The sequence below is a fragment of the Crotalus tigris genome, unplaced genomic scaffold (genome assembly GCF_016545835.1).
Source record: "Crotalus tigris isolate CLP2741 ecotype Arizona unplaced genomic scaffold, ASM1654583v1 scf7180000018413.2111637, whole genome shotgun sequence".
Lineage (NCBI taxonomy): Eukaryota > Metazoa > Chordata > Lepidosauria > Squamata > Viperidae > Crotalus > Crotalus tigris.
In genome coordinates, this window is record NW_024096990.1 from 947679 (window position 1) to 963277 (window position 15599).

Genomic DNA, 15599 nt, shown 5'->3' on the forward strand with positions numbered 1-15599 from the left:
GTGGGGGGCTCCGCTTTCCTCCAGGCTGCGCCCTTCAGAGAGGTTGGGAGGCAGCACCCATCATCCTCAGCCGGCGGGCTGCCGGGTGGGGACGATGGGGGTTCGTAATCCAAGGGGTGCAGAGGTCACCGGATGGAGAGCGGTGGGCTTCGATTTCCCTTCGTTACTGAGAGCAAGGATGCATTTATACCGCCCCCCCATTTCCCCCCTTCTGCTCTTTCTCTCTCTCCCTCCCTCCCTCCCTCCCTCCCTCTCTTTCTCTCCCTCTCTTTCTCTCTCTCCCTCCCTCCCTCCCTCCCTCTCCCTCCCTCTCTCTCTCTCTCTCTCCCTCCCTCCCTCTCTTTCCCTCCCTCCCTCTCTCTCTCCCTCTCTTTCTCTCCCTCTTTCTCTCTCTCTTTCTCTCTCTCCCTCCCTCCCTCTCTCTCCCTCCCTCCCTCTCTCTCTCTCTCCCTCCCTCTCTCTCTCCCTCTTTCTCTCTCCCTCTCTCTCTCTCTCTCTCTCCCTCTCTCTCACTTGGCTTCAGACTCGGGGCGTGTTGGACCTTTCCATGCAGTTTGGAAATTATTTTGAGCTGGACCGTCATATCGCCCCCCCTTTTCTACCCCTCCCCTGAACCTCGAAAAAATTATGTGCCTGCCTAGATGTGAGAGTGTTTGTGTGTGTGTGCGTGTGCGCGCGCGAGAACATATGACCGTGTCTTATTTGGGTGACAGTGACGGACCCAGATAAGGTCTGAAGGACCTGAATTCTCCTTTATGAGACCTTTCTTGATTGGGGGGGGAGGGGGCGGCGGAGGCGGAGAGGGCTGCTTAGGAATCGGGGCGCCCCGGGTAGGGAAAGCCAGGTGTGCTGAACACCTAGCTGGGAAGTAGCAGGGCGCCCGGATCCCTGTTCTTCCCCACAGGTGACAATATGTCAGCCCAGGGTGGGCAAATGGACGAGAAAGATGAGTCACCGGGTGGGAAAGAGAGAAAATAGGGAACGAGTAGAAAGGAGGGCGACGAAGACGGCTAGAGAGCGAAGAGGAAGGGGGGGGTATTTAAAAAATAATAATTGGGAGAGAAAAAGAGTGAGGTGAAGACTATTACAGCGAGGAGGGGGCGCTCTTCCTCCCTCATTGATATGCAGAAGGGGACACCAGTCCTGCTGGGAGGGGGCGCATCGGCGGAGGCTGCGGCAGTTCCCCCCCCCCCAAATAGTCCTAGGATCCCCACAGCCGGGAGGCACGAGACAGCCCCCCCCCTTTCCCCACCACCCTCCTCTCCTTTCCGTTGTTCTCCTCAAAGGGGCTGCTGGGATCCGAGGGCAGGTGGGAGCCAGGAAGCATCCGTGGGGGAAAAAGGGAGCCCACCCCGCAGTTATTCCGGAGTGAACCCCCCCCCACCGAGAAGATAGGGGGAAATCAATGGAGAAGGAAAATTCAAGGACAGGGATGGGGAGAAAGTTGCCTGCCCCAGAGATATGTGTGGGTAGCTTGGGGGTGGGTGGGTGTGTGGGGGGGGGGAGAGAGGAGAGACAGATGGCCGGGGTCCAGAAAGGCAGCTGCTCTGCCTTTCAGTCGGATCCGAAGGAGGAAGGGACGCCTGCAGCAGCGGCAGCTGTAACCTTGCCAGAGGCAGAGAAAAAAAAGATGGTGGCTGGGTTGGGGGGGAGATTGAAGTGAAGAAAGGAAATGCATGGGTCACTTTAAGGTGGCTGGAGTTTCCCCCTCCCTCCCCCCGATTAACACACACACGTGCACACACACACAAACATACACCAGGAAAGAAATTAAGGGCAGGAGGTGACTGGCTTCCCAGCTTCCTCCATGGCGGCCCCACCGGTTCCCCTTTTGCTCACCCCCCTCCCCATTTCTGCTTTCTATATTTGGTGCCTGCAGCTGTGGAGAGACAATCCTCTGCAGCAAAAAACGGAGGGTTTTTTTTTTTTGCTGAGGATGGGAAGGGGGTGAAAAGAAAGAAGGGAAGGAAGAGGAGAAAAACAGATCAGCCACAGCGGTGGGGAAGGGGATTCTCTCCGACCTGGCTGGGAGCAAGCAGGACACCCCTCCCTCCAATGGCCCTTTCCTTGTGTCTTGGCTCCTGAGAAATTCAGGTTCTGGGGGGGGGGTCTTTTGGAAGGTCTGAAGAGAAGGGGGTCTCTTGGCCTCGGCCTTCCCATTCGCCCTCTTCCGCTGGGTCACGGTGACCTCCAGCTGGCTGCCCAAAGGTCAGCAGGCCGCCTCTGAGAGGTGAAGGAAAAGGGGGGGGTGCATGTCTGCCCCTCCTCTTCCCCTTGGCATGGGCGCTGCAGTTCTTCAGGCACTGCTGCAGCTCTGGCACTCTGCCAGGGATCGCTTCCTTCCTGCACCGACGCAGCACTGCAGAATCTGGGGGTGGCAGCCCAGTCCCGGAAGGGCCCCCCCCCCCGGAGCATCGGCTAGGGTGCAGGACCCCCCTCCTTCCGAGACCCTTTCAACTAAACAGCCTGCTGTTGACAGCCTCCCCCCCCCTCAAATCTCTAAGACAACCCCCCCCCCTTTTTTCACCTTCTAAAGGGTCTGCAATTCCTGTGGCCAAAACACAGCCTTCTGCACGTCCCCTTTTTCGATTGCCTTCGAGTAGCTTCCACTAGGAAAAATGGCTGCCCTCCGGATGGGTTTCTTTCTCCTCTCTTCTGCACTGCAGCAAATCCACCCCCGCTTCCGCGTTAGCTATAGATTTTATATATTCTCCTTCCTTCCGGCAATGAGGGGTGATGGCTTTGCAAGGAAGATGGGCCCCCGGATTCAGCTGCACCTCACACATGGGGCACACACCAAGGTTGAGCTACTGTCTCTGCCTTGGTAAGAGCCACAGAATGACACACACACACACACCCCAGTCCAAGCTTGCAGGTCCCCATCATCATGGACTAATAATAATGGTGTTGAATTTGGGCCCAAACCTGGTAATGCAGCTGGAGAGGGGGGGGGGAATGAGAACAGCTGCAATGATGGATGTTAGACTTCCATCCCTTTTTCCTTCGTGGTGATCTTTCTGCACGGCTGCGTTGGGTGGGCCGCACGTGGGCCGGGCCATGTGACGACCTTCGAGCTTTGATAGCTGATTATCGGGAAACGTGACCGTACAAAGCGAATAGCGCCTATTCTGCGTGCATTCATAAAAGGGTAACTCTGCTTATTAAAGGGCAGGTTAAATTAGGACAGTTGGACATCCAAAGCTAGATTTTTATTGGCAGGGATTTATATCATTTATATCAGAAAAATTCCACGGGACTAAGGAGAAGGAAGGCAGTTTTGGTTTTCATTTTTCCTTTGCTGCTCATCCATCCAACGCCCCCCTGCAAGGCCTGCTGAACAGAATAAGAAAATAACGAATTGGAAGGGACTTTGGAGGTCTTCTAGTCCAACCCCTTGCCCAGGCAAATGGCTGTCCAATCTCTTCTTAAAAGCCTCCAGTGATGGAGCACCCACAATTTCTGGAGGCAGGTTGTTCCACTGATTAATTGTCCTCACTGTCAGGAAATTTCTCCTTAATTCTAGGTTGCTTCTCTCCTTGATTAGTTTCTATCCGTTGCTTCTTGTCCTGCCTTCAGGCGCCTTGGAGAATAGGTTGACCCCCCCCTCCTCTTCTTTGGGGCAGCCCTTCAAATATTGGAAGACTGCTGTCACGTCACCCCTAGTCCTTCTTTTCATTAAACTAGACATACTCAATTCCTGCTTAAGATGGCTGTTGGGCTTCTGGACAAGGACACTCCAAGGTCATTCAATTTCTCCTTGGATATTCTTCGCGTGTTTATGGATGCCATCTCATCTTTCTCCTAATGTGGATAGCTGCCAGGCTCGGCTTTAGAAGGGCGCTCAACTTCAGCTGATAGGTAGCTGGCCTGTTTCCTCCCCTTGGGTATAATTATTTTCCTTTGTTCACTGATTCAGCCCTGGGTGAGTTGACTCCAAAAATGATCTGTGAATTTACCTACAAATGAGACGTTTCAGAGAGTTGTTAGGCAAAAGGTTGATGCTATTTTTTCCCCCTCCTCCTGTTGCATTCATGTAAACGTTGCAAATCATCACAAATTCAGCTGGTCCTCGGCTTACGACCGCAATTGAACCCTCAGTTTTCTGTGACTAAGTGAAACCCTTGTTAAGTGAATTTTGCCCCGTGTTACGACTTTCCTTGCCACAATTGTCAAGTGAATCGCGGCAATTGTTAAGTTAGTAACAACAACTGTTAAGTGAATTTGCTTCCCCATTGAGTTTGCAAAAGGGGATCACATATCCCTGGGGCACAGCAACGGTCATAACTATGAGTCAATTTGCAAAACATCTAAATTTGGATCAGTGGGAAAGTGTGAAAAAATGCTCACCAGTCGCTTTTTTTCAGAACCGTTGTAACTTCAAACGGTTAGTAAATAAAGTTTATAAGTCGAGGACTATCTGTAACTGATTCAGCCCTTGGTGAGTCTATTCCAAAAATTATTTGTGAGATTACATACAAATTATAAATTTCAGAGAGTTGTCAGGTATGGGGCCAATGCTAATTCCCCCCCCCCCACCATATCCTGTCGCATTCATGTCAACGTTGCAAATAATGAGATATAATTACACTCCAATAGGTTTAGTGGAGTTTTGAAGGGGGTCTAGGAACCTGTTTGATAACAGACCATCGTGAAATTTCCATGCTACTATTTCAGAAGAAATAAGCTTCTTAAATATTACCCTCCATAGTTCCTTTTTCACTAGAACAGGAGCAGGAAACCTTGGCTCTTTTATGACTCGTGGACTTCAACTCCCAGAATTCCTGAGCCAGCATGGGAGAACTATGGCCCCCCTCATGACTCGTGGACTTCAACTCCCAGAATTCCTGAGCCAGCACGGCTCAGCTTGGAAACCTCTCCCTTTCCCCTCAGCACAGCTGGCTCAGGAATTCTGAGAGTTGAAGTCCACGAGTCATAAAAGAGCCAAGGTTGCCTACCCCTGCACTAGAAGGTGGAGACCTACTATGTAAGAATCATGGTAGTTCTGGAAACTCAGTGTTTTTTTTTCTTTTTGCAGAATTTTATTTTTATTGGGGTTCTCCAGAGCTGTAACACTGTTAACAGTTCATTTTGCTAAATGGTCTGGAAAAGATATCAGGATCAAATGGCTATGCTCTCCAAAATCTAGACCCCCCCCCCTTTTAAATCAATTTCCCACTGGGGAGAAAAGTGGACTTTATTATTTATTGGTTGGCTGGTTTCCCTGACATAAATCCTTCGATTCCTCCAGAAAGCAATGCCTAACACTTTCTTCCCCATTATTTCCCCCACAACAACAACCGTGTGGAGCAAGTTGTGTTAAGAGGGATGGCTAAGGGTGCAGTTGAATTGAGATTTTCCTGCTTGATCCATTGTTTCTCAACATTGGCAACTTTAAGATATGTAGACTTCAACTCCCAGAAGCTGGCTGCGGAATTCTGGGAGTTGAAGTCCGTACATCTTAAAGTTGCCATACTGGAACAGGTGAGGAATAGAACTAGAACAGTATTTTTCAACCTTGGCAACTGGAACACCTGGAACAGGTGAGACATATAGGGGGCATAGGATGCCATCTCCGAAGTTAAGCCTTATCATTGAAAGTCCTCAAAAGGATTCAGTTTCTGAAAAGCAGAAAAACTTCCATCTATAATTTCAACTGCAGAGCTTTGTAAGGTAGGCTAATCATAGATGAAGACATGTAACTGAGAGGAACTGCCTTACTTAAGGCTAGCTGTGCGATTGATTTGAGTTTCTTCCAGTTCAAGTGAAAAAAAATAAAACATATTAATATTTCAACACAATGCCCTTTTAAGTTCAAAGATGGCGTCACTGGGTTTTGTAAGTACGACTCTGCTCCCATCGTGATCAGCCAAATCTAGGGATTTTTCACAAGCAAGGCAAGGAAAATTAGTCTTTTGTCCTGTGTATCCTGTGTCTGAACAAGGGGATTTGATATCTATTAGTCAGGGTTAAGATCCACTGATGGATTGATTTAACCTCTCTAGATTTGAGTAATCCTTAAGCATCGTTTAACCATTTAAGGTTCATGTCATAAAGACGTGGCCAAAAATTCTGAAGATCTAAATTGGTCATCTCTTCAAAGGAATCAAGAAATGAACAGGGCAGGGCTGTGATGGATAGATAGATAGATAGATAGATAGATAGATAGATAGATAGATAGATAGATAGATAGATAGATAGATGGATGGATGGATGGATGGATGGATGGATGGATGGATGGATGGATGATAGATAGATAGATAGATAGATAGATAGATAGATAGATAGATAGATAGATAGATAGATAATCTTTATTGTCATTTTTTACTGTGGGCACAATGGCACACATTAAAAATGAAATTTAGTTGCTTGCTCTCAAAGTGTACACATACACAGCACACCTTTAAACATACTATATACAACATACAGCTATAATTGGACTGAAACCGCTATGTCAGATTCACACAACAAGTTGAATCCTTAATGGGAGTTAATGAAACACAATGTCTGTGTCCATGTAACTGGTTTTGCATAAAAAAATAAGCTTGATATGATAGCCAGGAATCCACAGCCCAATAAAATGACAGTGTTTTCCTACAATATGGTGACCCACCTTGGCCTAGCCTACTGTAGAGTGTTGTGTGAAATTGAAAATTACTCTGCCAACCAGAGTAATACTATGGATACTTGCTCCTACTGTACACCATTTACCTGAATACCTTTGTTAGAGGGATCCAGCATATATACAGGCAGACCTCAACTTGCAACCACGATTGGAAGCAGAAATTCTGTTGCTAAGCGAGACAGTTCTTAAAGTGAGTAGCACCTGATTTTACAATTGTTTTGTCACGGTTGTTAAGTGGATCATTGCAGTCGTTAGAAGGAAGGTGGTCATTAAGCGGATCTGCTTTCATCCCTTGACTTGTTGGAAGCTGGCTGGGAAGCAACCTTTTGTTCCCGGGATGCTGCAAGCACTATAAATGCATGCCAGTTGCAACGCACCACAATTTTGATGACACAACCATGGGATTGTTACAATGGTCATAAATATGAAGACTGGTCATAAGTTACTTTCTCAGCACCATTGTAACTTTGAACGGTTACTAAATGAATGGTTGTAGGTTAGAAATTAGAAACAGTCAGTTAAACCAATTGATACCAGTTAAAATCTGTAAAGGCTTCCAAACCATCAGATACAAACAGGAGTTGCTTTCCTATCCAAATTGTTGAGAGGAGAATTGTCCACACAGGGCTTCCCCCCTCCCCATTTATTGACCCTCTGTCATGGTTCCGACAGATGAAACTCTTCAAAGAACTTCGAGGCATTGTTTACCTTAAAGAATCTTTATTCAAGTTGCATGGCATCTGCACATAAATCTGAATTCTCCTCCCCTAAACACATAGTATCAAAGCACAATTCCCTCCTCTAATTAACAGTCATAAATCACATTCTCCAATTAGTTTGAAATGCAGACCTTCCCTCCAGTTCTTCTACCTGCCATTCCTTATCAGCTCTTATCTAAAACAGCCTTGAAAAAACACTACTATGATGTTGTTATGTCTAACTAATTCTCATACACATTCTTCCTCCTCCCCCCCCCCCCAGTATCATCTAATTCTAATTCTAAAAGTAACACACAAGTTAAGGGGGAAATGGCTGCATTTTCATATATTGTCAAAGCAAGAACATCCGATGTTAGCAGCGTTGACACCCTCCCTACATTTTTTGTGTTTCCTGTTCAGAATGGCTTGATTTATCAGTTACTTTCAGAGCAGGTGTACAGGTGGTCCTCGACTTACAAAAATTCATTTAATGCCCATTCAAAGTTACAATGGCGCTGAAAAAAAGGGACGTGACCTTTTTTCACACTTGCGACCTTTGCATTCTCCCCACGGCCATGTGGTCAAAATTCAGACGCTGGGCCACTGACTCGTACTTACAACGGTTGCTGTGTCCCAAGGCCAGGTCATCCCCTTTTGCAACCATTTGACAAGCAATGTCAATGGGGGAGCCAGAATCACTTAACAACCAGGTTCACTAACTTACCATATTGTGGTTCACTTAACAACTGTGGAAAGAAAGGTCATCAAAAGGGGGCACAACTCACCGAAGACGTCTCACTTAGCAATGGAAATGTTGGGCTTAGTTGTGGTTGTTAGGTTGAGGACTACTTGTAGGTGGCAAGTTGGAGCAATATTGGAAAACAATTTGAGATGAAGATTTGCATTTTTCGATGGGGTGTTTTTCTGATTTCTGCGCCGGTCCTTCTCCACACAGTACGGGCGCTCAGACAGTTATCGTGTGGCTACCACCCAAGACAAACATGATGATGCTTCACCCAAGAAGACCAAAGCTCCGCAGAAGGTTCGGGATCTGGATGATCTTAAGAAAGAGGTGGCGATGGTGAGTGATGACCAAACTTGATCCAACAGAGGTGGTTGGGTGGAGCTGCAAAAGGTGGGGAGGGATGCCCTGTCTGGATCCAATGATGGCCATTGGGTGATTGGGTGGAGCTGCAAAAGGTGGGGAGGGATGCCCTGTCTGGATCCAATGATGGCCATTGGGTGATTGGGTGGAGCTGCAAGAGATGATGGAGATGGAGGGAGGAAGCAGAAGGTCCTTCTAAGCGTCCCCCTTTTTGCAATGTCTTTCAGACGGAGCACAAAATGTCCATCGAAGAAGTCTGCCGGAAATACAACACCGATTGTGTGCAGGTGAGGACATTCCACACCAAGCCTAGTGAGCTTTTCTTCTGTTCCTCAAGGACTGGAGATAGGTTGAACATCTGCCTGGAGGCTCCATAGCACCATGACCTAGCTGGTGGAGGAAATCAGCTGACCAGCAGATAAAGAACCTTTAGGGAACCTGTGTAATAGTTGACTGAATAAACTTTCAATCAAAATAGAGTTGGAAGGGACCTTGAAGGTCTTCTAATCAAACCCTCTGCTCAAACAAGAAAACCTGTCCTACACCATTTCAGACAGGTAGCTGTCCAGTCTCTTCTTAAAAACTTCCAGTGTTGGAGCATTCACTGCTTCTGGAGGCAGGTTGTTCCACTGGTTAATTGTCCTTCCTGTTAGGAAGTTACTCCTTAATTCCAGATTGCTTCTCTCCTTGATTAGTTTCCATCTATTGTTTCTTGTGTTGCCTTCTGGTGCTTTGGAAAATAAATTGCCCCCCCTCCTCCTTGTGGCAGCCCCTCAAATACTGGAATACTGCTATCATGTCCCCCATAGGGATACAGAGATGGTTTCATCCCTCCTTTCCCTCTGCCCATTAGGGTCTGACCCACAGCAAAGCCCAAGAGATCCTGGCTCGTGATGGCCCCAATGCTCTCACTCCACCGCCAACCACTCCAGAATGGGTCAAGTTCTGTCGCCAGCTCTTTGGAGGTTTCTCCATCCTCTTGTGGATCGGTGCCATACTCTGCTTCCTGGCCTACGGCATCCAGGCAGGAACTGAGGAGGATCCCGCAGGAGACAATGTGAGTTTTGGTGGGATGACTTCTTTGGAGGGTGTCCCCGTGGGAGGAAAAAAGACGGGGGATCTGAAGGTCCTTCTGGTTGAAAGGATTTTATTGTGCTTATGATTTTAGTATGTTTAAGTTTGACATTAGCATTTATTTTATATATAGTAACCATTTTATATTGATAATTATAGTGTTATCATGTAATCATTGTTTTGTTATTTTGTAATCATTATTTTATAGTTAATTGCTTGATCAGATGCTTTATATATATATTGGAAAAGTAAGGGCTTCATGCTTTAGGTACAGGTGATTGCTTATATGAAAAGAGCACAGTAAGGGGAGGGGGAAAAGGAGTTACGGATGGAGCCTGGGTTGCTGTGTATGAGTCATCATCTAGGAATTGTTTTTTTGTGCCATCTTATGCCTGGTACCAAGACCTGATCTCTTTGTTCTGAAAAGGTATAAAAGGTGGAAGACATCTTTTCTGGTGGTTGCCTTCATCTCTCTACCAGCCACGAAGAGAGATGGGGTCACCCAACTCTGTTTTGATCCAAATAAAAGTTGTTTGCTTGCTGAAACCTCGGCTCAGGAGTTTCTTTGGCTCTTTTAAATTCCTGAGTAATGCTGGGGCAATTGTGAGGTTAAGTGGAAAACCTTACATGGTGACCCAACCTTTCCTGCCTCTTCTCTTGGGACAGCTGTACCTGGGTATTGTCTTGGCTGCTGTTGTTATCATCACCGGCTGTTTCTCCTACTACCAAGAGGCCAAAAGCTCCAAGATTATGGAATCCTTCAAGAACATGGTGCCCCAGGTAGGACACACCTGACGAATTCTCTTTTATATTGACACGACTTAACAATCGCAAGGGAGCCCCTCCAACTTTCTGTGGCTCTGTGGTTCACTTAACATTTGTTAAGCGACTGCTGCCCCATTTTATGATGTTTTTTTTGCCACAGCTGGTAAGTGAATCTCTACAATTTAGTTAAAGTTAGTAGCATACTTGTTCAATGAAAGGGGCTTTCCCCCACCCCCTCCCCCATTGACCTGGCTTGTAAGAAGGCCACAAAAGGGGGTCACATGACCCCGGCATACTGCAAACCCTCATAAATCTGAGTCAGTTGCCGAGCGTCTGAATTTTGATCACGTGACCCCGGGGATGCTGCAATGGTCGTTAAGTGTGAAAAACGGCCATAAGTCACTTTTTTCAGTGCTGTTGTAACTTGGAACAGTCACTAAATGAACTGTTGTAAGTTGAGGACTACCTGTATTCAAATTTCCCATAAAGCTAGGCCCAAGCCATCTTTATAGGTAAGGTATAGGTCAGGGGTAGGCCACCTTGGCCCTTTTATGACTCGTGGACTTCAAGTCCCAGAATTCCTGAGCCAGCCATGCTGAGGGGAAAGGGATTGGTTTCCAAGCTGAGCCAGGCTGGCTCAGGAATTCTGGGAGTTGGTCCATGAGTTATAAAAGAGCCAAGGTTGCCGACCCCTGGTCTAGGTTTATGCTAACAACACAGCCCAGCTCCCTCAAGGCCAGGGGTAGGCAACCTTGGCCCTTTTACGACTCGTGGACTTCAACTCCCAGAATTCCTGAGCCAGCCATGCCGAGGAGAAAGGGAGAGGTTTCCAAGCTGAGCCAGGTTGGCTCAGGAATTCTGGGAGTTGAAGTCCACGAGTCATAAAAGAGCCAAGGTGGCCCACCCCTGACCTATTTATTATTGTCATTGATAGTATCTTTCAGCTCATCTATTTGTAAAATGGGAGCAGACATTATGATCCACTTCGGAGGATTTTGTGAGAAGGAATGGGTGACGTAAGGTGCCACGCTGAGTTTATTTTTAACCTCGTTTTTCCGGTGTGTGTTGTGTGAACCCAGACCATTAAATTAATTTAGGATTCAGTTTATTGTACGATGTCAAAAAGGGGTTTCATTAATTGTCTAGTTAAGTCTGTTGAGTGAACACAACTGTTTAGAATCATGGGTTTATGAGATCAGATAGGAAACCTTTGCAAGAACTAAATGTCCCCCAGGTTGTCCCAAAGATGCTTTTTCACGAGGCAACTGGACTTCCTTGTTTTTCTTTGAAGACCTTTCGCTTCTCAGCCAAAGAAAAAGAAGACAGTCCAGTTGCCTCATGAAAAAGCATCTTTGGGGCCACTTTGCAAGAGCTGCGTGTGTGTTAGATAATAATAACAAGAACAACACCATGTTCTCTCCTGGAGACAACTTGGCTACCTCCAGACCTGCTGGGTCTCCCAATGTACATTCCTAGGCAGTGTGAGTGTTGCATGGCCAATGAATTTGGAAAATGATAGATTTAAGAAGAAATGTTTTATGGGAATACGTGTCAGCACCTGACTGAGAATCCAGAATATTTATTAATGTAACTAAGTTTGTTTTTCCTTTCAAAGCAAGCCCTGGTGATCAGAGAAGGCGAGAAGATGCAACTCAACGCTGAAGACGTGGTGGTTGGGGACTTGGTAGAGGTGAAAGGAGGAGACAGAGTCCCAGCTGACCTGAGGATCATCTCCGCCCACGGTTGCAAGGTTGGTGAAAATCTTAACAGACTCCTTCAGCTGTTGTTCCTTACAGCTCTGGAAGGAACTATCAAGCCACTGGGAATTAGAGCAATTCGTCCTGTCCTTTACCAACTGTTCTCTCCCATTAACCAAATCTAAGCGGAGAGATCAGATTACCAAGCACAAGACGAGAGCGTTGTGCAAGTTGTATCACTAAACAACCTTGCAGCTCGGGTTTCCCTGTTTCTTTTGTTCCACATGGAGCAGCGCCAGAGAAGTGGAAGAAGAATGAATTTGGATTGTTGTCACAAAAGTGATCGGCTTTCCCAGACTTACGTAACATGCAAAAACCATCTGTCCTTTTAAATGAGTTGCGATGATTACGCTACCAGATCTGTCAGTTTGTTGACCTGCCAAATTTGTGATGAAACCAGGATAATTTTAACTGCAAACCTTTCTAGTTGAATTGACAGGGCGCGGCGTTTTCTCTCTAGGTGGATAACTCCTCCCTGACCGGTGAATCCGAGCCTCAGACCCGTTCTCCAGATTGTACCCATGACAATCCACTTGAGACCCGGAATATCACTTTTTTCTCTACCAACTGCGTGGAAGGTAGGGCTTGAATTTGGGTTAGAATAAGCTTCCAGTTGGTCTAAAGTTGCCTAATTTGAAAAACACTGATTTAAGAGAACACGTTTACACAGGCTTTGTGGCTGCTGGGCATATGTCTGCCGTAATCTATGAGAAGGATTGCTAGAGAGAAATCTAGAGTAATTTAGTAAGGGCTTACTTAATGTAGGACAGGACCAGACTAAGCCCAAGGGAGGTGGGGTCAAACGCGTCATCAGTCTCTTCATGACAACAAGAGATCTAAGTCCAGCCCACCTTGAATTCTGTTGATTCTTATCTACCGCCAATTTGCTTTGACCATTAGTAGTTCGGATTCTTATAGAGAGCTTAAGCTTGCGATAAATCTTTGTACCTATTTGAACTGCCTGGATTGTCTGATTTCCCTGGCGCTTTGAAACCTAAACTCTCGACCTAAATTAGCTTAACAGTTTGTGTCTCTCCTCAAGGAAGCCAGGGAGATTTGTAAGTTACAGTTCTGTTATCAAACAGTGGTTCCGAAGTTGGTTTAAATATGGCTACGAGCAGTGAACCTCCAACACAAATCTACAGCAGAGATTACAACTTCCAGAATTTCTAGCCAGAATGGTCAAGTTAGCTGAGAATTCTAGGAGCTATGGTCACACCAGATCTGGAAGTTGTTAGACTTGCAGAAAATCGGAGAGAGATTGCATGCCCATGGATTTGTCTCATCTCCCACCAGGCACAGCACGTGGAGTTATCATTGCCACTGGTGACCGGACAGTGATGGGTCGAATTGCCACTTTGGCTTCGGGTCTGGAGGTTGGCAAGACCCCCATTGCTCGGGAGATTGAGCACTTCATCCAGCTGATCACAGGGGTGGCTGTTTTTCTGGGGGTCTCCTTCTTCGTCCTCTCTCTCATTTTGGGCTACTCCTGGCTAGAAGCTGTCATTTTCCTCATTGGCATCATCGTGGCCAATGTCCCTGAAGGACTCTTGGCTACAGTCACAGTAAGTACCTGACCAGAGATCGCCAAAGAACTTCCTAGAGAAAATGGATGGAAACTAATCAAGGAGAGAAGCAACCTGGAGCTAAGGAGGAATTTCCTGACAGCGAGAACAATTAATCAGGGGAATGGCTTGCCTCCAGAAGCGGTGAATGCTCCAACACTGGAAGTTTTAAAGAAGAGACTGGACAGCTATTTGTCTGAAATGGTATAGGATTTCCTGCCTGAGCAGGGGGTTGGACTAGATGACCTTCAAAGTCCCTTCCAATTCTGCTATTCTGCTATATCTGCTAAAAAAACCCCTGTGTTGATATCTTATCTTGGCTTCCCAAAGTTGGTGATGATGATATTCTAATATTCTATTAGAAAGAAATGGTGTGATGTTGGGCTCACTTTTTGAAGAATAATAGATTTGGGAGTATCTTGGAGGTCTTCTAGTCCAGCCTCCTGCTCAAGCAAGAAACCCTATACCTTTTCAGAGAAATGGTTGTCCAATGTCTTCTTGAAAATCTCCAGTGTTGGAGCACCCACAACTTCTGGAGGCAAGTCCTTCTGCTGATTTAATTGTTCTCACTGCCAGGAAATTCCTCCTTCATTCTAAGTTGCTTCTCTCCTTGATTAGTCTCCATCCGTTGCTTCTTGTCCTGCCTTCTGGTGCTTTGGACAATAGGTTGACCCCATCTTCTTTGTGGGGGGCCCTTAGATATTGGAACACTCTTGAGTTTCAAGGAAAATGCCAGATTGGGTATCTTTGGGTAGGGGTCCTTTTCTTCAGCCCACCACTAAGTTTTATTCCCCCCATTTAGGTGTGTCTGACCTTGACTGCCAAACGCATGGCTCGTAAGAACTGCTTGGTGAAGAACTTGGAAGCGGTGGAGACCCTGGGCTCCACCTCCACCATCTGCTCAGACAAGACAGGGACCCTGACTCAGAACCGAATGACTGTTGCCCACATGTGGTTCGACAACCAGATCCATGAGGCTGATACCACTGAGGATCAATCCGGTGAGGATTATTATGGGGAAAGAGAATATCCTTTTCCTATCTTGCCTTAAGAAGAGTTGACAGAGGACCTCTTCGTAGGTGAAAGAATAGAAGCTGAGGGGGTTTCCTGTCTTCTTGGAATCTCTAGCTCAGCTCTAGATCCACCCCAGATGCTCCCAGTTTGGCTTGCATGGTGAGAATTGTGTGTAACCGACTGAGCAAGGCTGATGTAGAACCTTGATTGAAATTGAATTCCATCTTTCTCTTGTTCAAGAGTGACCCATTCTCCCTTACTCTTTCTTTCTCACCTAATTCTCCTTTTTCTCCCAGGCCTACAGTTCAAGAGACGTCCCTTCTTAACCTAGAACTTCCCCCCTCACCAGCATCCTTTATTTTTTAATTGCAGGCACGGCCTTTGATAAAAGCTCCCCTACCTGGCTGGCTTTGTCTCATGTTGCTGGGCTTTGCAACCGAGCGGTCTTCAAGGGGGGCCAAGAGAATGTGCCCATCCTCAAGGTGAGCAGAGGAGAGCCACTCCTTGTGAGGAGACATCAGCTGGGCCCTAGCAGCCATCTAGAAAATTGAGAATGCTCATTGTGCTGGAGATAAGGACAGGTGAAGATGTGAAGGTTGAAGGTCAAGTATAAGGGAAAGAGTTTTAATTTCTATACTGTGTGATGGAAATACGAGAACCTGAGAATCAGCTTGCTGGATCAGGCCTAGGCCTAATTAACCAGCATTCCATCTTATTTGGTGGCCCACCAGCTGCATCTAGGAAGCCCACCAGAAGGAGGAGATCAAGACATCTGTTGTTGCTCACATATACTCTCTATATAGAAGTAGACTTGTCTCCATGCCTGGAATCAGCACCTGGTCATCAAGTCTGGTAGCCTCAGATAGATCTGTCCTCCAGCAATTGTACTGGACTCTTTTGAACCCACCTAATCTAGCAGCCTATCTTCTCCTGTGGCACCACTTCCTACATTTATGAATGAAGTTAGCTCCATCATTAGGAGAGTGAGGTGACGGTGAG

The 15599-nt window shown here is 46.6% G+C and overlaps 1 protein-coding gene across 3 annotated transcripts in view; it reads left to right on the forward strand.

Moving 5' to 3' along the window:
* ATP1A3 (ATPase Na+/K+ transporting subunit alpha 3) overlaps nt 1–15599 on the forward strand; it is a 55492-nt gene that overhangs the window by 19113 nt on the left and 20780 nt on the right. For all 3 annotated transcript variants that reach the window (XM_039352173.1, XM_039352172.1, XM_039352174.1), the window contains exons 2-10: nt 8276–8401; nt 8653–8712; nt 9279–9482; nt 10166–10279; nt 11880–12014; nt 12482–12599; nt 13318–13586; nt 14389–14587; nt 14973–15082. In XM_039352173.1, the coding sequence (XP_039208107.1) occupies nt 8276–8401; nt 8653–8712; nt 9279–9482; nt 10166–10279; nt 11880–12014; nt 12482–12599; nt 13318–13586; nt 14389–14587; nt 14973–15082 (1335 nt within the window). The remainder of the gene's footprint in view (nt 1–8275; nt 8402–8652; nt 8713–9278; nt 9483–10165; nt 10280–11879; nt 12015–12481; nt 12600–13317; nt 13587–14388; nt 14588–14972; nt 15083–15599) is intronic.